Source organism: Mycteria americana, chromosome 14 (genome assembly GCF_035582795.1).
Source record: "Mycteria americana isolate JAX WOST 10 ecotype Jacksonville Zoo and Gardens chromosome 14, USCA_MyAme_1.0, whole genome shotgun sequence".
NCBI classification, from domain to species: domain Eukaryota; kingdom Metazoa; phylum Chordata; class Aves; order Ciconiiformes; family Ciconiidae; genus Mycteria; species Mycteria americana.
The window spans coordinates 6,919,663-6,940,770 of NC_134378.1; the positions used below are offsets into that span (position 1 = coordinate 6,919,663).

Sequence of the window (21,108 nt, forward strand, 5' to 3'; positions counted from 1 at the left end):
GCGGATGAAGATACACAGATTCGAGTGCAGAGTCTGACAAAACGGCGTTTCTCCGACAAAACTGCTGTTCGCCGTGTGCTGGAACTGCTTAATAAAGCAAACCCCAACCCAGCCAGGTTTTAACCTCCTGCAAATCACCTCTCTTTTGTTACCGGCTCTGCCTTCCAGGTAAACACAGCAACGCAGCCCGCCGGGGCGAGGAGCGCTGGGCTCGGCTGGCAGAGCCCCACGCCGCGGGGAGCCCAGACCCCCCAGCCCCTCACCCGCGGGGCCGCGCAGAGGACCGAGCGCGCCGCTCCCACGCGTGTCCCCGGCGCGACCAGGCGGTTCCCCCCGCCGCGGGCCGGGGCGCGCCGGCAGAGCCGGCGGCGGGGGCGGCCCCTCGCCCGCTGCGCGCCCGCGGAGCCCGGCTGCCCGGAGCCTTCTCCCTTAAAAAAAAACCGCGGAGGGGAGGGACTGCTGCTTTTTCCGCCGTTTCCGGTTTGCTGCCATATTCCTCTTTTTTTTTTTTCCCCTCCCCGTGGGTTGCCCCCCCCCGCCCGGGAGAAGGGGTGAGCGGGGCTGGGCGAGGCAGCAGCGCGCCGGATCCGCGGCGCTGCGCGATGCTGCTGCTGCCGCCGGCGCAGCCCTGAGCGCCCGGCCCGGCGCGGCTCGGCTCGGCCCGGCCCGGTGCGGGCACCCAGCGCGGCGGCGGCGGCGGCGGGGGGCGGCGGCCGCGCCCCCGGCGCGGAGACAAAGCCGGGGCCGAGCGCTGGAGGCGGGCGGCGGGGCCGGCCCCGCTGCGCGCACAGGCGGGAGGTGAGCGGGCGGCGGCGGCGGCGGGCGGCGGGGGGGGGATGCCCCGCTGTGGGGCCGGCGGGGGATGCCCGGGGTCCGCCCGTGGGGTCCGGCGGGGCGGCGGGGGGATGCCCGCAGGCGGGTGAGCCGGTTGTGGGTCCGGCGGGGATGCCGGCGGTTTGGCAAGGCGGCTGTGGGTCCAGCCGAGGATGCCCAGGCGCCGGTGGGGCAGCTGTGGGTCCGGCAGCGGGGGATGCCCGCAGTCCGGTGAGCTGGCTATGGGTCCCGACAGGGATGCTGGCGGTCTGGCCGTGGGTTTCGGTGGGGCGGCTATGGGTCCAGCGGCGGCTGCACGTGTCTGGCGGGTCACCCGTGGGTCTGGCTGGGGGTGCCGCTGTCTGGCGGGGCAGACGCGGGCCCGGCCGGGGATGCTGAGGGTCCGGCGGGGCGGCACCACCTGCCTGCAACTCCCCTTTGTTGTGATCGGGGCTGTGGGGGACCCCCGGGAGCGCGGGGCGGGGAGAGCCGGGCTGTATGTAGGCCAGGACATGAAATATTCATTGCCCCCCTGCTTTGATGTCTCCTGATCCGCTTCCCTTGTCGTGTTTGCTCACCGGTAATTCTGGGGCTCATGTCCAGCCCCGGTGGGCCTGGAGAGCTGTGTCCGGCCAGGCTCCTCGCCGTGCCCCTCGCCGGGGCTGGCTGCCTCCAGCCTGCTGGGGGGCTGCAGAGCCCCGGGTTGCCTGAATGAAGGCTTTATCCAGCCGGGAAGTTCCCCCATCGCAGCCTGGGCGAGCCAACCCGCATGTGTGGCTGCGAGCGGTGGCACTGGCGTGTCCCCACCATCCCTGTCACAGCCCCCACTGCCGTGGAAGAGCATCGTGGGTTTTGCCGAGCCACACTGGGGTCAGGATGGGCTTTTATCCCTGCTTGCTGCCCGGGTGGCCGTGCAGGAGCTCGGGCAGGCTGTGCTGCGTCCTGGTGCCATTTGGGACAGGCACGGTGGGCAGCCTGCGGGGACGGGGCCCACCGCACAGGGCCGTGTGTGCTGGGGACAGGGGCTGGCGGGGGGGTGGCGTCTCGTGGCGCTGACCCTGGTGCGGTCCTGTCTGGTGCCGAGCATCGTCTCGGGGAGCTGCGCAGCCTCCTGCGAGACCCGCTGGAAATGAGCGGGCATCTGCCGCATCTCCCCGTGTTTTGCTGGCCGTGCACAGCGCACTCCTCCCCCAGCCCTTCCTCGCCCCGGCGGCTGCTGTGGTGTGCCAGGGCTCAGCCCCCTGGACTTGGGGCCGGGAGGTGACTATGATCCTGGTCCCGGTCCCAATCCTGGTCCTGGTCCCAATGCCGTCGAGCAGCAGTAAAGGTCGAATGTGGCAGGGAGTGGGTTGTGCTACCCTGTGTGTGCTCCTGGCTCCCCAGGAGCGATGCAAAGGAAGGGACATGATGTGGCTGCTCAGTGCAGCCGGGGGGTCCCCCAAGACAAGTCCCACCGCCCCGTGGCATTAGGAGCTGGGGGCAGTGGAGGGCGCAGAGCCCGGGGGGTCCCTGGGGCGAGCTCCTGCCTGGGGCCGGCGCTGCCTGCACAGCGGGGACAGGGACAGGACAGCACGTTCCCAGCAGTGCTGTGCGCAAACTGAGCTGCGGGAAGGTGGCAACAAAAGACTTGATTTTTCTTCCTTCTGCCGGGCTGGTGCTCCCCAGAGGAGGAGGTGTACGGCAGGAGGCAGCTGGAGGGCTTCGTCGCTCTCCTCTCAGCTGAGGAGATACCCACTGCCAGCAGTGACCGGTGCGCGGGTGGGAGAACCGAGCCATGACAAACCTCTCCCAAGGTCCAGCTGTTAATGGTGGGAAGCCGGTCATCCCTGCCAGGCTCAGAGACCCCCCCTTAGCACCCGGCGGCTCAACACGCACCCAGGCCCCCCGTGCAGCACATGTTGGTCAAACAAGGCGGGGGGGCTGGCAGGGCTCTCCGGGGAGGCATGCGGATGGGGACATGCAGGGGCACATCAGCAATCTTGCACTTTAAAGCAATGTCCTTTTTGTTATTTCCACTGTGGGGCTGCTTCCGACACTTTTACAGCCGGAGAGGCTGATCCTGGGCTGCCTGGAACTTAGCCAGCTGTTCTGCGCCACTTCGTGCTGGCTCAGGATCCGGCCCATAGCAAAACCTTGGCGGTTCGGTGTCTCTGAGATGAAGCTCATGTGCTGGCTCCCCAGGGAGCCGCGTCTCTGTAATCATTAGCCAGTTAGCACTCGTTTGTCAGAGAAGGGCACCTTTGCTTGAAAGATCGAGGGTCGGTTCCCGGTTCCAAGCTTTGACCCAGGAGCAGCAGGGCTGAGGCTCCTCCAAACACCTCGTCTTCGTGGCTCTGCCAAAACGCAGCCCGATGATTTTTTGGAGATGGGGTTATTTACGGGCTGGCGCAGCAGCAGCTAAGGGAAGTCCAATGTTCCCTGTCTCGATCGTTAGTGGCCTTGCAGTGCTCCCTGCGTGATGGAGATGCCCTAACGATAGCTCTGCCCTTTAATGACTTTGTGCCAGAGTGATGGAAAATCATGGAGGTGCCGTGGGGAGGCAGAAAGGGCCGACCCAGCGCCCGGCTGGGGTGCTGGGGGACGAGACGAGGAAAAGAGCTGCAGTTTGTGGTGACCGACCTGCGTGGAGGCTCTGCTGCCGAGACAAGAGGCTCCTTTGCTGCCTCGGTGGCACGGAGAGGACATCAGCGGTCTTGAGGCGGGGATGGCCTTTAGCAGCGTGCGCAGCTCCCGGGAAGCAGCATCCTTTTGCCCGGCTCACCGAGGCGAGGAGGGGACGGACCGTGGGGCTCCCGTACCTCTGAAATCCCGTCCGCCTCTCCCTGCCGCCGCTGCCAGGATCATCACAGAGCTAAAACTCTTATCTAATGAGACCTGAAGGACTTGGCCTGTAACGTCTTGTTTTAACAACCGGCAAACATCTTGAAAGAGAAAAGGTAGGAGTGAGCAAACAGTCTGCACCTCCTCCTGGCATGTCTACGGCGGCGGAAAACCCCCGAGCATCACTGGGACAAAGCGCTGTGCTCTGGGCATCGCTGGGCGAAATTTGAAAGCCTATCTGAAGCGCTATTGTTTCCTGTACTGTCTATTTTGCAGCTCGGTTTCCAACTTGTTCCTTTATCTCTCGGAACAATTTCCCATCTGAGCTCGCTGCCCCAGAGCCCGCCTGGAGACGCGTCCAGCGTGCATCCCGTCGGCCGCGGGAAGCGGCCTTGGCAGACAGCGGCGTGTCCCTGCGCTGCTCCGTGCGGGAGAGATCCCTTTAATCTGATGCCCGGAGAGCAGCTTGGACCTCTGGGTGGAAATAACCATCCTTGCATGGCTGTTCCTGGGACAGGAGTGCAGATCGTCGCTGTTTCCAGTCCAAATTCCTCTTTTCGACCCCCTGTAGCTGCGGGTGGTGCGGACTAACTCCCCTGGGGCTCGCGTCTTGCTGAAGTTTCCGCCCATCAGCAAAAAATATGCAGTGTGTCGCGGGACTGTTTTAAAGCGGGCCTCAGAAAAATAGTAATGCCTTTGGTCCTTCATCTTTGAGATGGGCAGCAAGCTGTGAGATAGCCCAGTATATTGTGCGCTTAGGAGGGAAAAAAAGAATATAATTAATTGGCTGAGCATGGCTACATCAGCGTGGGCTGCAGTCAGTGCTCGGTGCACCCAGGCCCCCGACTTGGCCCCGTGTTGGCACAGGCGATCTCAGCACTGGCTGCAGCGGGAACCGGTGCTGCTTTGCACATGCCTCTGCACACGCATGCTTTGAAAATAAAGCCCTGAAACAGATTTCAGGAACAAATGTGGTTTGAACCTGGGCCAGGAACCAGGACCTGCAAATCTGCATGTTGCACTGACTTCCCTTCAGGCTATGGATCTCCTGGCTGCCCTCGCTGCGGAGCGGGGAGGTGTTTGGCAGGGCTGGGGGCTGGCAGGGCTGCTGCGGGGCATCGGCCACTGGGCAAGGGGGGGCTGGTCGTTGATTTTTAATTCAGACCTTAAAGAAAGCTGCCCGAGCCCCTTGGCTCCAGGTGGTCTCAGTGGAGATGCAGCATCTGAAATATCTGTAGGCTGGCGTGCGGGATCGGTGGGCTCGTCTGGAGGAATTTGGGGAACAGAACCGCCTGGGCGTTTAAGGCAAAAATATAAGAAATGGGGCACGTGCATAGCGAGCCTGCCCTCGCCTCGCAGCCGGGGAACTGGCGTAGGTTTGGGCAAGGCGTGCAGCCTGGCACGCGTGGGCCCCCACGCCCGCAGGGCACCAGCATGGCTTTGGGGTCCGCAGCGAAGGGCGAGCGGGCTTTGCTGGGCCAGCGCCTCTGCCCACGCGTGACGTGGGGACACTTCTTACTCGGGCTGTGCCGCGCTTCCGTCCCCGCGCTGCAAGTCTTGGAGGCCGGCCCCGAGTTTCCCAGCCCCATCCCATGCTTGACCTGTTGTGGTCTTGCTCCCGTGACCGTGAGGTTTCGGCTGGCCCTGAGCCCGCTGTGTTAGGGCTGGCTGGATGGAGGAAAACCTGACTGCGTGCTGCAAAAATAGCTTCCACCCGGTGTGGCTGCTCCCATCCTTCCCCACCCTGTTTGGCAATCTTGGCCACCAAAAACCTGGGCAATGAGGGTAAAAGCTTGCTGCTGCATTGTCCCCTCCACCATGGGTGAGGTTAACAAGTCCACCCTGTCCTGAGCCACGTGCCCCCTTCCCATACGGCGTCCCCCTTCCCACGCCGTGCCCCGGCTTGGGGGCAGCGTGACGGGGTTGGGTTGGTGCTAAATCGATCCTAAAAATGTCTCCCCTCGGAGCAGCCTTTAGCAGGAATTTGGGGTTGGAGGTGCAGCGCTGTGTCTGGGTTTCACTGCTCCACCTTGCTTCCCCACCTGGTAAGGAGCATTGCGTGCCTCAGTTTCCCTCTCTCCCTCCCCTCCTTCACCAGCCCCAGCTGCACTGCCCTACTCCATGCACGCACCATGGGCAAAGCTCTTCCTTAGGCAGGGCAAATATAATCTGATCTCCATGAAGCACCACCGCCTTCCTCACCGGCTCGGCCGCCGCCTCTCAGACGGTGTTTTCGAGGGCTTCCTCCCCAGACTGTGACCCAGCTGGGCACCGACTTCCCCGGCTGAAACCAGCCCTTGTGGCTTGGTGGTTTTGCGGTGCTGCCGGGCCGCAGCCGGTGCCGGTGGCCGGGGGGTCCGGCGGTGCCGGTCTAGGCGCAGGATGCTCCTGGGGCGGAAGCGTGCGCTCGGTGACTTCTGCAAAGAAACCCAACGCTGTCAGAGTCACGGCCAGCTCGTCCCGGCCCTTTCATTCCCCTGCCCATCGGGCAAACGTTGGCTGGGCTCCGGCGTGCCAGGGAAGGGATCGGAGCCTCGGCACGGCTGCGGGGGAGCTGCTGGTGAGCACCTTGCTGCGCGGGGCAGGGAGGGTGTCGTGGGACGAGGAAGGGTGCATATGTAGCTGCAAAAGTCACTGCGACCAGGATGAGTTTCATGCTCCAGCATCACGGACGGCTGAGTTTGGAAGCGTGTGGGGTGGAAAGGCTCAGAGTGCTGGGACCAGTGCGTGTGGCGGGGCCGGGCAAGGAGAGCAGCACGCGGGGGCAGCTGCAGGGAGCTGCCTGCCCGCCCCGGCTGCCTGCACACGTGCACAGCTGCGTGTGGACGTGCGTGCACATGAGCGTACGTACCCTAATCTGAGCCCTTCTTGGTGCTTTGGGGGTGGGGATAGCTCTCGTGCCGTGGTCTGGGTGGGCTGCGCTGAAGCCGCCATGAGCCACAGGTGATGGAAAGCAGAGGAGATGCCCTTTGTCCCTTTGTCCCTTCATCCCGTCCCCGCAGGCTCTGCCCGAGCGCGGGGAGGGGGGCAGCTCCAGCTCGGGGTGGTTATTTTGGGTAGGAAGAGCAGCAGGAGCGAGGGCTGGAGAGATGCCACGGGAGGGTGGAAAGTCCATGTGCAGCTCGTCCCATGCCACTGGCTGGTCCCGGCAGCTCAGGGCTGGTCCCATCCACCTCGCCCATAGCCCATCTCCGCTCCCCACCGCCGCTGCAGCGAGCGGTGCAGGGCCGGGAGGTGTGCGGAGCCCGGCTCTCCCCTCCAGGAGCGGCAGGGATAAAAGACACCAGCTCAGCGTTTTTCTTTGTTTTTCATCTGCTCGGGCTGTTTATAGCGAGCACCGTCTGGGGCTGCACCTCCCAGCCAGCTCCTCTCCCGGCAGCTCCGGTGGAGCTGCTGGGCGTCCCGCTCGCCCCAGGAGCGGCTGGGGAATCTGATGCAGCTTTTTGGGTATGGAAATGCTGTCCGGGGCTGGCTGAGCTTCTCTGTTTGCCCCTCAAGACCCTCCCTGGTTGCTTCCTCTGACGCATCCTGAGCGAGTTGCTTTGTTTTGGTGGTGCAGATGGGAGTGGCTGTGGGCACCAGCATCTCCTGGGGCTCTGCCACCAGCGAAGTCCAGGCTCCCGGGCACGCCTCAGCGTGGGGTCTGACGGTGCAGAGACCAGAGCCACGGTCCCGGGCTATGCCCGCTGCTGCGGGAGCTGCTCCCAGTCCATCCATGCCCGTGGAGGTGAAAGCGGGAGTCGAGCGTGCATTGCTGGAGGCTGATCCTGATCACCCAGCCTTGACCCGCAGCCACCCGCTGCCCCTGTAGCATGTGTGCGTTAGGGCTGGTGGCCCCACGGTTCCCCGGAGCACGTGGCTTGTGTCGGGCAGATGCCCCAGAGTCCCAAAGTAACCCGGGAAAATAAGCCGATAATCAGCATAAATTTGCTGCATGGGATCCTGCTTAAAACTGTTTAAAACTGTTCAGGGGTCTGCAAAGTGGGAAGTGTTGGAAATCAGTGATGGAAGACCCTTGGCCTCTGCTTGGCTTCTCCTTCGTACCCTCCCGTTGCAGTGAACCCAGCACGTGTCCTGCCAAGTCCCCGTGGCTCCCGGCCGGGAGTGGGGCAATGCCCGGCCCCACGGGGTTTGTGTTGAGGGTGCAAATGCCCTCCCTGCATTTTCCCTTTTTTAGCAGCGAGTGTTTCAGTTCCTGTTCCATGTCAGGGGGGTTGCTGGGAGGTTTCCTCCCGTGGGGGTCCTGCGGGACCCCTTTGCAGGGTCCGCAGCTCCAGCCTCGGAGGGCCAGTGGGTCCCCGGGGAGCTCCTCTCCTCGCTGGACTGGATGGGCTGGTTTCTCTGAAAGTGGAAATGTTTTAGCAGTGACGCCAGCGTGGCCAGGGGTGGTTGTAACTTGCTCAGATCCGGAGCTTTTCTGCCTCCTGCATGTTCTTTGCCCCCTTCCTCCCCCTGCCCTGGAGATTTGCTGCCTGCCTGCGCTGCCGTCCTCGCCCGGGGGTGAAATTGCTGCGGTGCCGTTGGGTGCGGCAGCTCTTGAGCCAGGGCACGCGCCGGTGGCAGCACCTTTTTGGCCGGATCTGAGCCACCTGTGAGTCACATCAGCCTCTCGCTGCCGCCTGCCCCTTCCCCAGGAGCCGGGCACGGGGCGGGCTGGGTGCTGCGTCACGGCCATCCCCGGAGAGCACCCGGGGCAGATGTCCCCTCCCAGAAAGCAGAAGCAAACTCCGTTTCCTGGAGCCCGAGGCTGGCCACGCTGGGTGAGGCACTGCAGAAATGGGGAACAGAAATCCTCCCTCCTCCTCGAGAGGCCAGCTTGTGTCACCGCACCTCTGTCACCCTCTCCAGCGGGGTCGGTCCCTCATCTCGATGCTTCGCCTGGAGGAGGACGGGAACAGCGTTGATGCGATGGGGCCGTGGGAAACTGGAGAATTTGGTGGCGGGTGCTGGGAGCCCATGGATGCCAGTATGCCTGGGGGCTAATATTAAAAATGTGCATTTTGGGGGGCACTGAGCACCCTGTGCTGAACTAGAGGGCTGGTTTTGGGAAGCATCTCCCTGTGGCTCCAGGCAGTCCTGGTGGCCAGGAGCTGCGGCTCCTAGTGCCAGCCCGGCTCGACATCGGCGCTTCCCGGCCTCACGGGCACTCCTGCCCTTGGAAGCGTTTCCTTTCTGTTTCCTTCTCCTGGACTTGGCAGGAGAAGAGCATCGCCCTCATCGCCCGTCTGGGAGAAGCCGGCTTCAGGTTAGCGCAGGCCAAAGGCTTTGTGTGCCTTTGGAAAGCGTTTGCTGGAGCTGGTTGGGCAATTCCTGGCTTTGGCTGGTGTCCCGGTGGGGATGCTGGAAGCGCAGGCTGAGTCGGGCTGGGAGCTACCAGTAGGCATCCCTGCTCCGACCCGGAGCAACGCCAGTGAGGTCAGGCTGCACAGCGCCCGGCCAGCTTTGAGCATCTCCTGCTGGAGATCTCACCACCTCCCCAAGCCCTGGTCCTGTGCTGGACCACCCTCGTGGTGAAAAAGCTTATTTTTCCATCTCTAATTGCCAGGATGCCCTTACAGCACAGAAAGGGATGGGGGATGCGTGCTGGCCGGGCAGTGAGGTGCTCCCCTCTCCCCCGTGGCTCCCCTTTCCTCTCTGCGTGCAGGCAGCAGGCTCGAGCTGGGTCTGCAGGATCCATGTGCTTGTTCTCTGCCTGTCCCAAAGCTCTCCCAAAGCACTCGTGCATGGATAACAGGGGACAGCGGGGGCTCCAGGAGCCTTTGATCGACTTTCTTTTCCTCCCTGACCCCAAACGCTTCCTAGCAGCGCCCTGAAGCCGGGGGGTCTCCTTTGGACCAGGGAACGGGGCTGGCGGAGCTGCGGGAGCCCTGATTTTTGGGGTGGCTTTGTTGCCGCACGGGAGCGGAAAGGGGTGGTGGGGCACCGCTGGCTGCCCACGCTCTGTCGCTGCAGCAGCGGCTCCCCGTGCAGCCCTTTGCAAGGGGCTGCAGCTCTCAGCACCCACCACACAGCACGGCTGCGTGTGATGCCAGGAGCGGTGTGCCAGGAGCTCCCTCAAGCTTCACTCGGCAGCGTGCTGCTCAGGAAAGGCGGCTGCCAGCTCCCTCCAGCGCCCTCGGCACCGCTCGGTGATGTACATTAAAAACCCACTGCCTCTGAGGAAGCTTTGAGCGTGCAAAGCTTTGCCAGCTCCCCGGGACCTGGCGCGCAGGGCTGTGGGTGAGCCCCACAGTGGGTCAGCCCAGGCTGCCCGCATCCGCGCGCCGGAGGAGCTGAAGGTGGCCCCGTCGGTACCCGGGTCTGCTGCAGCGTGGTGACGGGGATGTGACGTGGCGTGGCAATGGCCGCCTTCCCTTCTCCCATCCCTTGGGGGAGAAGAAGGCTTAAAACTGAGCGCTCGGCGGCTCGGCACCGGCAAGCACAACTTGCCGCATGTCCCGCTCGCTCTGGGCAGCCGCTTGCATTATTTCGGGGAGGTAAGGCCTGCAACTTTTTCTTGCCAGCCTTATGCAAGACAGTGCTTATCGGGGGCCCGCCACCGGGCTTCCCCTGCCCTCGCCCAGCTTCGGGGTGCTGCGGGGGTAGCGGGGGGCACCGCGGCTGTGTGCAGCCGCTGGTGTTGGCAGAGCCGCTGCCCCTCGTCCCGGCAAGCCAAAAACTGCCTGTGGAGGGGCCGGCCCCACAGCGGTGGGGAGAGCTCGAGCTCCCTGTGTGGCTCCCTGTGCGTGTGCTTGGTGTTTCCCGGTTTCTTGGCCAGATAAACATCCAGAACCTGCTTTTGTGCTTCTCAGGGGTTTGTTTTGGTCTTTTGTTTTGACATGTCTTTTCAGAGGCGTTTTTGCATGGCTCCCGACCGTGACTCTCCCCCATGCTTGGGGGGGTGAATTTGGATGGTTGATTTAATTATCCTTTCCCCTTTCGTGACCCACTGGCCCGTGCTAGCTTGAGCTGTGGAGCTTTAATTAAGATGGTTTTAAATTTAACGGGAGTTGACAGGGTCGGATGGGAGGGGCTGGGACTTACGTATGTGGGGAGCGCGTAGCCGGGCCCCCGCGCAGCAGCCGTGCTGCCCTCCCCTCTCCTCCACCGGCAATCCCTTTCCTCTGGGAGAGTTTTCCGTCAGGCGGGGGGAGCCAGGGGAGGGCTGGGGTGCCTTAGCTCGGGTGCCTTCGACATGCAGTCGCTGGGCAAAGCGGGGGTCCCGGGTGGGCACTGGGGACACCTACCCATGGAAGTGGCTCCCCTGGTCTCCAAATTGGAGGCGAGAGATGAAGCGAGCATCTCTGCATGTCTCCTTTTGTTTTAGGAATCAGTGCAGGTGAGAAACGAGTGTCCTTGCAGAGGAGAAGGGCTGGAGGCGTGACCCAGGCGTGCCTTCGCGGCGGCGGCCAGGCAGGGAGAGGATCTGCAGCGTCAAACCCTGGTTTACAGGGCTGGGGGAGCAGCTCCCCCTTTTTGACCGGCCCCCGGGACTCGTTGCAGCAGGGCTGGTCCCAGCCTGGCAGAGGTGTGGCTCTGTGTTCCCCCTCTTGTGCCGAGCAAAGCCCGATGCTGTGGGACAGGGGACGGGAATCGCTTTTTCCGTGGGGGATGCGTTGACCTGCCATGCTCGGGTGGCCGGAGGGGATGGTGGGCTGAGCCGGGGCGGCGAGGCTTTCCCCAGAGCACCGGGGCTGTGCTGCCATTCACTGGCCCCCCGCCCTGGGAAAAGGCAAAACTTCAGTAGCATCCCTGGGACCGAGAGGGAAACCCCTGTGCACGCGTGTCTGGGACTGCGTTTCCTACCAAAATCCAGGGAGGGAGCGGGGGGCGATGCAGGGAGGGTGCCGGGGTGCTGGCTGTTCGGGTACCACCCTCGCAGTGGTTACGGCAGCGCTGACCGAGCGGCGGATTCATCGCCCCCGGTGCGGCAGCCGCCGTCTCCCCGCGGCGCAGCGCTGCGGTGCTGACCCCGCCGTCCGGCTGCCGCGGTCGCGCGGGCGGCACCGCCGCCTCTGCGCTGCCTGCGCGGGGGGACGCGGGGGACGGCGAAGTGCCCTTCGGCTCTTGCCTGCCTGCCTGTCTCCAGCCCGGGATCTCTGTTCGTAATGGCACACCTCGTAGGCGGCTTCTGTTTGCCCTGCGTGAATCTGCCCCGGCGGGACCCCGGTCCTGCTGGGAGGGGGTCGGTTGTGTGCAAAGGGGGATGGAGCAGGTCAGGGTGCGTTTGGGATCGCCGCTCTCTGCTCCTTTCCATCCCCGGTGCCTGCTGCCATGGGCTGCAAGGCTGCTTTGTCTCGCCCGCCGTCCCCCATGCTTCATTTTTCAGTCTGGCGTGAGACAGGTGCCGTTATTAATCTCGCTGGGGCTCCACGAGCCGGGGACGTGGCTCCGCTCCCTCCGGCAGCGGGTGGGCGCTGGTGCCTCCGGCCCCTCGCCCACCTCTCCCCAGCACCCACCCCATCCCATCTGCCGGCGGTGCCGCTCGGCACCCACCCGGCTCCTTAGCAGCCCCAAGGACGGAGCCGGTTTTGCCGGCGATGTCTCCCTCCCCAAGGCTCCGTGTCTGCGGTTGGGCCCCAGCCTGTCGCGGCATTTCCCAAGGTTTCTGCTTCTGCCTCGCAGAAGCCGTACTGCTGTGTTTTGTCTGCTCCCAATCAGTGTCTTTTGTTAGTGTCTTTGAGAAGACGATAAGATCGCTTCCCCCTCCGCCGCCAGCCCCGCTATCAGCCTGGTTACCACGGCCATTGTATCCTTGAGCGATCCGGGCGCAGCGGAGAACAGCCGGAGCGGGACCCGCCGGAGAGCAGCGGTTCCCCTCGCTGTTGCCTTTGCAAGAGCATCTCTGCGGTGGGGAGGTAGGGCAGAGGATGGAGCCTTTTTGTGCATCCCAACTTGCCAGTTAATTCTGGGGGGGGGGAGAATCCCTGGGGATGCGGGTGTCGAGGAGCGGGGATGCTGGGCAGGTCAGGCGGCATTTCCAGCGCCGGCGGGGGAGGACAGGGACACTGCTGTCTCGCGTGCCGTGATCTGATCCGAGCTGAGTTGTGCAGCTGAGTGTGCTTCATTTTTAATTGCTTTTGGAGAGGGGAGGGTGGGGGTGGCCTCTCGCTGCGGCTCTTTCCTTGCTGCGGCCTCTGCCCCGGGCAGGGTGGGCGGCTGGGCTCGGCCCCGGCACCCTCCCCTCCGGCTGCGGCTCAGCCCAGCCACGGCCTGGGGGGGCCGGGAAGACCCCAAATGCAGAACCCAGCAGCACACGGGGGTGGCACTGCTGGAGGGTGCCCGAGCCCAGCCGTGGCCGTGCCAGCGATGCGCCGGCGGGGATCACAGCCTTGCTACGGAGCCGACAGCAGGGCTGTGCGGGGCTGCTGCCGGAACAGCCGCTTCCAGCCACCGAACACCCAGACCTGGGAGCGTGAGGATGCAAGTGCGTCCGTCCGCCTGGCAGCCACGCGGGGACCTGTCCCTTCCCCTTCGGAGGAGCTTGCACCTCACCGCCCTGGCGCGTGGCTGACCCCAGGCTGAGGCGTATTTGGGTTTCCCTGGTGGCTTTTTTGGTCCTATTTTGGACCGCTTATGGCCTCGCAGCGTGTGCCCGGGAGCCCAAGCGGCACGGCGTGCACGGGCGGCGGGGACAGGGGCACCACGTGCGTACGCGGCGCAGCCTTATTTGTATGTGCTGCAGCCTGGAGTTGAGACTGCAGCTTCCCCCACCTTCCATCCCGCTGTGCAATTATTGCCAGCGAATATTAGTCAAGTACAAATTACAAACCATTCAAAGTCTTAAAGAGCTGTCAATCAGCTGCTGCTTATTATCCTAATCAAATGCACTAAAAATAGTGACAAAACTTATTAGCAAGGGGAAGGGGAGGCCATCAAAATAAACCTGCGGCGTGGCACATCCTCTGCGTGGCAGCTGCCGCCCCGGGCGCCCACCCAGCAAGAAGGACGCAGGCAGCTGCCCGGCGTTACACCGACCCTGCCGAGGTTTGCTCGGTGGCTTCCACCATCACGCCGTGGTGTTTGCAATGTAACAAGCCCGGTGTGTGTGCCGTGGGGCGGCATGCCGTCATCCGGGGAACGCGCAGGCTGAGTGGGTCGGGGCCGCTGGGGCAGGGGAGGCTGCGATGGCAGCCGGAGGTGCTGGCGAAGCAGCAGCCCTTTCTCCTTCGCTGCCGTCTCCGTGCAGGCCCTCCCCTTGCTATGCCTTGGTGGCCAAGGGCATAAAGGCAGGAGGCTGCCGTTGGTCTCCCTTCCAGGCTTGCTCCCAGCGGGGTTAGATGGCAGCGCAGCAAAAACCTGCCCGCACCCCATCCCCATCCGTCTGGGGCGTTCCCCCTGGATGGGATGTGAAGCCGGGGCTCCAGCCGGGACAGGAGCCCGTGGGGATGCTGCTCAGGGCTGTGAAGCTGGGGGTGCCAGCAGGGGCTGAATCCCTCCGTGCCGGGCAAGCCAGAGCAGCTGAAGCCTCTGCCCGGCACTGGGTGAGCAGGGCTGGCTGGAGAGAGATTTCTTTTTCAGTATGAGAGGGGAGAGAAGGGGCAGTTCCTGCAGGATTTGGGGGCTGGAAGGGGGTGGCAGAGCCAGGCAAGGTGACTGCCCCGGCTCTGCGGGGCCCTGCCCTGCTCTGCCTTTACCCAGAGCTCTGCCCTGAGCCACTGCTGCTGACAAGTGTCCCCCCATCACACATACTTGCAGCAGGAAACCGTCGCTTTTGAAAAATATGGCCAAAACGTGCTTTTCTGGCTGAGTCAGAGCTTGAGCAGCGTGAGGTGCTTCCAGACCTTGCGCGTGGTTCATGCCGTAGCATCTGTCTGTGAGGTTGGTGACTCTCATCCCTGGGCACAAGGTGGCCAACCCTCCCTGCCACCGGTCCCGGCTGTCTGGAGACAGAGTAGAGGGGCTGGGACCGCTGGCGCGTCCGGATCAACTGGCTTTACTTCTCCCCCCAAAAATCCCTTGGTGGGCTGGGGGTGCCTGGGCTCCCCTCTCGTGCCGGGGCATCGCTCGGGGCGGCTCCAGCCGCCTCCTCTCCTGTCCCAGTGTGGGTTTGATGAAGTGGAGCAGAGAATCGTCCCCTTTCACACATGAGAGATCAGAGTGAGCGGGTGGGAGCTGCTGGCCCCACGCTGGAGGGATGAGGAGGAGGAGGAGGAGGAAGGCAGCAGCAGCCCAGGGCTCCGGACTGTGGCGCGGGGGGGGGAGAGGGCAGCGGGGTGCGGGGACGGGTGCTGACATCCCATCTGTCTCGCAGGCTGCGGCGGGAGCTGAGCTGACTTCGCCAGTGGCCCCTCCCCACCCCGCGGCAAGGCTGTAGCCGGAAAGCACTGGTAAGGCATCTCCGACAGCCCCGGGCGGGGGGACCAGGCTGCTCTGCTGAATGAACCCACCCGCCACAAGGGAAACCCTCCCGACCCCCTGGGGGGGCTCAGGGCTGGGGTACCGGGTGCTGTGCAACAGCAGGAGTCGGCCCTTGAGCATCTGCGGGGGGGTAGGGTGCTGGGTGCAAGAGCAAAAGGCAGAGCCCTCCCTTTGTCCTTCCCGTCCCTGGGTGCTCTTCGCGGCGCGGCCGGCCCGCGGGGCAGAGCTGAGGCCTCGCAGCTCGGCACCGCGGTGGTTTGCGATTTGCTGCTGGCGCTGACCCCCCGGAGCGGAAAGCAGGGGAGTTCCTGCAGGCTGCGACGTGCCCCGGGTGCTAATCCCCGCTGCGGGAAAGCTGCCTCCGCACGCCGCTTCGCATCAGTCAGAGGCGAGCACCGGGAACGCTGGCCGTGCTCCAGCCTGCTGCCGCCGCGCAAGCCTTGGGAGGGGAAGCCCTGCGGAAAGCCGAGGCACTGGCCGGGATGGGGAGCGGTGCTGAGCCCCCCCATCCCAGCACTGTCAGCCGCGAAAAGCAGGGAGCAGGGAAATACCCCGCTGGGCATCGGCTGGGCTGCCCTGGGCGGGCGCTGGCAGCGCCGAGCGTGCCTGCAGCCTGTTACACGTAGAGATGCCGTACGTTAGACATAAAGACGGCACAGCTGCTGGCGGTGGGTATTTTTTGCAATCTGGCCACTGTGTTGCTGTCCCACAGCTCCCAGTGACGCTGCTGGGGTGTACTGGGAGCTGCCGCGGCCCGGCGGTGGGTTCACCCACTTCCTTCTCTGCCCCTTGGCTCCGGCGGGGTTTTGTCGCCGGCTCTGCCGGAGGCAGGGGGGGTCTCTCCCGCCGGCGGGGCTGGTGCGTGGCCCCTCTTCCCCTGGGGACCTGAGCGCACAGCGCATTCCTGCCGTCATTAATAACTCCTCTGCCAGGCTCTTGCACAACCCCCTGCGTCCTCCCGGCGGAATTTGCACCCTTTCCTCGCCGGCTGCCAAGGCAGCGATTGGGGGCTGCAGGGGATTTCTCAGACCCCCCCTCTCGTCCCTGGGGGCGGGTGGGGAACGTCTCCCTGGGGGGGCCGCAGGGCTATGGCCGCACAGTCGCGTTGGCTGAGTTACCTGGGACTTGGAGCGGGTAGGGTGCGAGGCTGCCAGTGCCTCTGGGCACGTTTTGGGATTGCCAGCCTACGTTTTGCGCTAGCCAAATCGAAACTAGTGCATGCAGGTGTTTAGGTGCAAAGGTGTTTGCAACGGGAGAGCTTGGAGCCGGGCTTGCTGCTCCTTCCCCAGAGGACCGTAGGCTTGTGCCTCCTCCTCCTCCTCCTCCTCCACTCCCGTCTTCGGCTCCCGCAGCCAAAGCCCCGATGGCTGGATCGGGCCCCGTCAGAGCAGCACGTCCCGGTGAGCAGCACAGACCCAGCAAAGCCCTTGCCAAGGAGGGCGAGCACCCAGGCGCAAGCTGGGAGCTTGTGATGTGTGTTGGAGACCTCTCCCTCCCCAAAACCGCTGCGCCAGGAGGGATGAACTCATGGTCCATGGCGTCCGGGGCACGCCTGGAAGATGCATGTCCTGTGCCCGCAGGCTCATGGTGTGAAGGCGAGGACCCCCCCTGCACTGGGGACATTGGGGAAGTGCCTGGCCGATCCACTCTCCCCTTTCTGTGCTCCGCTCCTGGCTAATCTCCAGGCATATTGACTATTTTATACTCTGATTCTTCTCGGCACGCTGATAAATCAGTTGCCGACCCAGGCTGGCAGCCCTGCGGGGTGCGCTCGGGGGATGCTCGTGTCCCCAAAGTGCTGCTAAATCCGCCGCCCCAGCCGGGGTGTTTTCCTGCCTGGGGAAGTGCCGCTTCCAGGGGAAACTCTGAGCGGCTGCACCCCTTGCTCACAGTCCCGTGGGCAGTCACAAGCCGCATGGTCACAGCCCCGCCGTGCCCTCGCTTTCCTCCCCGCGCTGCCGCTGCCATCCCGGGAGCGCCAGCGGGTGCCGGAGCCCTGGGCAGAGGTGAGCGAAGGGCTGGCCGGGGGGACAGGGAGGTTCACTTTCCTTAGCGGTGGGGGCTTTTTCTCATCATTTCTAAGGTCCTGCTTTCCCCCGTAGTTCTGCTTTAGCATCTTCTGCACTGGGCTTTTAAAAGCGCATTTATTTACGGAACAGACCCCCTCCCCTTCGCCATGGGCTCTACCTCTGGATTGCTGTCGGTGACAATTTGCACGCACAAAGCTTATATTTGACCTTCCTTTGCTCCGAGGCCCACGAAGCCCGGCACAGATATGTGTGGGCCAAGATAGAGGCATCGGTCCCTCCTCATCACCTGCACAGGTAGGGGGAAGGACAGCTCTGCTCCCCGCCAGAGCGGCTGCTGTAGCTGTACCCAGCCGGAAAAATCAGTTTATTCCGATTCCCAAACCCCGGCAGGGTCTGATCCCGCTGGCAGGGTTGCAGCTGAAGCAGACCCACGTGGAAGTGGGACAGGGAATGCTGCCGGTCATCCGTGCAATTTGGGAGCTGGAAAATGGTAGATGGAAGTTGGGTCTTTTGGGAAATAAGCCCTGATTGTCAAGCAAAACCCTCACCGTGGGGAGGGGAGCTGGCAGAGGAGCAGAGCTTGTGCTAGGCACCCCTGAACTCCCCCCCGGCAGGAGCCGGGGAGCTCTGCCCCACCAACGCCGGGGCTGTGCAAGCTGCCGGAGCTGCCCCATGGCTCTTGTCCTGCTCACGGGGGCTCGGCCCGAGCTTCTGTCAAAAGCCAGATAAGGAAAACGGTCTGTTGGGTGAGGCTGAGCCCTCGGCAAAGCCGCGCGGGCGGCTGCATCCAGGTCCGCACCCCGCGGGCAGTGGCTGTCTCCTCTGCTCCTTCCCTGCTTGTTTTTTATTAGAGATATTCTCCTCCCCGTCGTCTCCACCTCCCTTTTCCCTCCTGCCATGCGTGATCTAGCCTAAATATTTCCTTCCATAGCTGCAGGACACTGCTGGATATCCTGCCATCTTTGGAGACTGCAAATAATTCCCTTTCTTCATTTATATCATTACCTTGAAGGTATTTATAGAGCATGATCTTGAGTGGAAAGGAAGGCATGACTATATATAAAGCCGAGATCCCTTGGTCTTTAGCTGCTAACTGCCTGGAACTGCTCCTGATTTAAACTTTTCTCCGATTTGCTGCACATTTTGGACTTCACAGGAACATCCTCAGCATTTAAATCCCCATCCTGAGCAAGGAGGGTGCTGCAGCTATGGGTTCTCCAAATTTCTGCCAGTGGTGTAATCCAAACTCGTGAATATTTGCCTGGGTCTTGGCTTCTCCTGTCCATGCCCTGGTACAAGCCCTCGTGTAGGAGGAAATGTGGCTGCGTGGAGTGCTGAGCTACACCCCATGGTGGGCACCTGGCCCCAGGGCATCCGCAGTCGCCCTCCCGAGCACCGCTCCAGGCTCCGTGCTCGGCACCCTTGCTCGGCAATGCCCCAGCTAAGCCTGCTTCCCTCCGCTCCCAAAGCACGCCCTGGCAGCTCCGCTCCCAGCGTTTCGCTGGGCTGCAGCGAGGCGGGATGTGGCTCGGCGTTAATGAGGGGCGATGCTATCCCAGGGCAAGGGCAGGATGGCCAGACTTTCTGGCAGCTGATGCTTGAAAAGACTCCGGAGGTTGTTTCGTTTCCTAGTGGGCAGGCGTCTGTTGCGCAAACCCTGGGAAGCAGCTTAATAATAATAATAATAATAATAATAATAATAAAAGAAGCCCTCTGCATGTGTGTCTGTCTCCTCCAGCCCGGGACCATGGGGAGCAGCAAGAGCAAACCCAAAGACCCCAGCCAGCGCCGGCGCAGCCTGGAGCCCACCGACAACGCCCACCACGGGGGCTACCCGGCCTCGCAGACGCCCAGCAAGGTGGCCGCTCCCGACGCCCATCGCACCCCCAGTCGCTCCTTCGGGACCATGGCCGCCGAGTCCAAGCTCTTTGGAGGCTTCAACACCTCTGACACGGTCACCTCGCCGCAGCGTGCCGGGGCGCTGGCTGGTTGGTGTGGGCTGGGGCTCGGCGAGGCAGGGAGGGTCTCCGTGGGGTCTTTGTGGGTTTGGTTCCAGCTTCTTCTTGTGATGATGGGGTCTCCTGCTTTTCAGGGACTCTGTCTTTGAGCTGGAGGGGGAGCAGATCTGTGTCTTATTGGCCGGTGGGAGAATGGTGGGAGAGGAGGGTCCCCGGCGGGGGTTGCCCAGTGCCACGCTGCGGCAGCCCCGCTGGCTGTGCCCATCCTGAGCGGTCTCTTGTCGCAGGTGGAGTCACCACCTTCGTGGCCCTCTACGACTACGAGTCCCGGACCGAAACAGACTTGTCCTTCAAGAAAGGAGAGCGCCTGCAAATCGTCAACAACACGTGAGTGTCCCTGTCCCCGCGGCCAAGCCCCCGTGGGTGAGCTGCCACCTGCGTCCCTCCTGTGGAGCCCCCGAGCCCGGCGCTCCCCGGGGATGGGTGCTCGAGGAGGGATGCTCTGGGTGATCCCTGCCTGATGGCCAGCGGTGCCACCCTTGGAGCCGCTCTGCCGAGATGCACGCGGACGCGGTAACTTGTCCGAGGACACCAGCGCTGGAGGCGATCGTTTGCCCGCTCCCGCGTCCTCCCGGCCCTGTTGCTGGTCACCGTTGCCTTGCAGCCTTGTCACCAAGTCACCTCCTCTGCTTGCTGGCCAGCCCGTGCCCTCCAGCGCGGGGCTGCGTCCCCGCTGGTCCCCTGTCCCTCAGCGCTCAGCTCCCTCCCGTTTGCCTGGACACATCTCCTCGACTTGACGGGTGCTTTCCCCTGCGCTTGCACAGTGTCTCTGATCTCAGCTTCTCTCTTGACTCTTTTTTCTCTTCTCTGTGCCACGCTGTCGTTTAGGAGAAAAGTGGACGTCAGGTGTGTATTGCAGATTATTACTATTATTATTGTTAATGATCTTAAATGATGAAAGCCCGCCTGCTGCCCACGTTAGGGTGAGGTTGGGTGGAGTAGGGCTGAGAGGAGAGGGTTGCCTGATGGTTTTGCAGTTGGTTGGGTTTGTCCTCCCTGAGCGACCGGGGCAGAGCGGGGAGCCCCTTCCGTGCCGGGAACTGCTCCATCCAGAGCTGTGTCTGCACCCAGGAGCTCTGAACCTGGCCCGCTTTCCTTGTCTGTGCCTGGCACCCCTCTGCAGTCCCTTTTCAGTTGGCTCTCTGCTCCCTCCTGGCCTTTTTTGCATTTATTTTTGCATTTTTTTAATTTTATTTTTTGTGAGTGGCTCAGGGGACTCAAGCACTTCCTTAGGAGTCTGGCTCCTGCTTGTTTGCTCTCCGTCCCGGTCGTAGCAGCGCACCCATCGCTTGCCACGTGGAGCGGGGCAGCGTGACGAGCTGGAAGACGCTCCTAAACATGATCCCGTATTAAACCCACGCACGGTCTGTCCTGACGCACAGCACGCGTGGTCTGCAGCATCCTTCGGCTGCGCCGCTGGATGCCCGGCTGGCAGAGCTGCTGTCCCCAGTGCTGCCGTGGGGTCCCTGGGGTCCGCAGCTCCGCTGGCCCCTCCGCTGCTGCCTTCCAACCTGGGCACCAAAAACAGCTTTGCAAAGTCAAAGGGTGGAAAGATGAGGGGACGTCCCGGGACTGGTATTTCTCCTGCAATGGTTGCACAAACGCACTTTCAATCTGATCCTTGTTCTCCTTGTTCCAACGCTGTTTATTAATGGTGATTCATTTAATCCATGAAGTGTAGGATGTGCAGGGCTTCAACGCTGCAGGAAAAGTCTGGATTTGGGGGGTTTGGTGCTTCTTAATTCACAGTCTCAGCAGCGTCCTAGCCCCAGGCTTGGGTTCTGGTTTGGGCTGTTATGAAGTGAGCTCTGCCCGTCGGGGGTCTGGATTGGGCCCGTACGTGAGGGTTTTTTCTTTATGCCTTACATCACTTCTGGGGTTTCCGTACTTCTTTTCCTCTGCCGCTGTTCGTCAAAGGCTCGGTCAGAGGGAAGTGTCCGTGTGTGATGGGCTCTGCAGCATCCTGGGGAGCAAAAGGGCTTTTTTTGGCAATGCAGCCCATCGGTGGAGGGCGCAGGATCTAGCTGCCGACCTTCCCGGTGTCTGCTGCGGCTGCGTGGGTGGGATGGCCACAGGGAGAGAGGCGG

At 63.1% G+C, this 21,108-nt stretch overlaps 2 protein-coding genes across 4 annotated transcripts in view; both read left to right on the forward strand.

The window, feature by feature from the left end:
- Window positions 1-655: 655 nt before the first annotated feature.
- SRC (SRC proto-oncogene, non-receptor tyrosine kinase) overlaps window positions 656-21,108 on the forward strand; it is a 31,302-nt gene continuing 10,849 nt past the window's right edge. Inside the window, exons 1-4 of one of the 3 annotated variants that reach the window (XM_075517413.1) lie at window positions 656-798; window positions 14,867-14,942; window positions 18,713-18,991; window positions 19,249-19,348. In XM_075517413.1, the coding sequence (XP_075373528.1) occupies window positions 18,721-18,991; window positions 19,249-19,348 (371 nt within the window). In that variant the 5' untranslated portion in view covers window positions 656-798; window positions 14,867-14,942; window positions 18,713-18,720. The remainder of the gene's footprint in view (window positions 799-14,866; window positions 14,943-18,712; window positions 18,992-19,248; window positions 19,349-21,108) is intronic. The other 2 variants (XM_075517414.1, XM_075517415.1) reach the window with 2 other exon arrangements.
- LOC142417091 (caltrin-like protein 2) overlaps window positions 7,324-21,108 on the forward strand; it is a 156,443-nt gene continuing 142,658 nt past the window's right edge. Inside the window, exon 1 of the mRNA XM_075517416.1 lies at window positions 7,324-7,327. The gene's annotated coding sequence lies outside the window, so the exon portion shown is untranslated. The remainder of the gene's footprint in view (window positions 7,328-21,108) is intronic.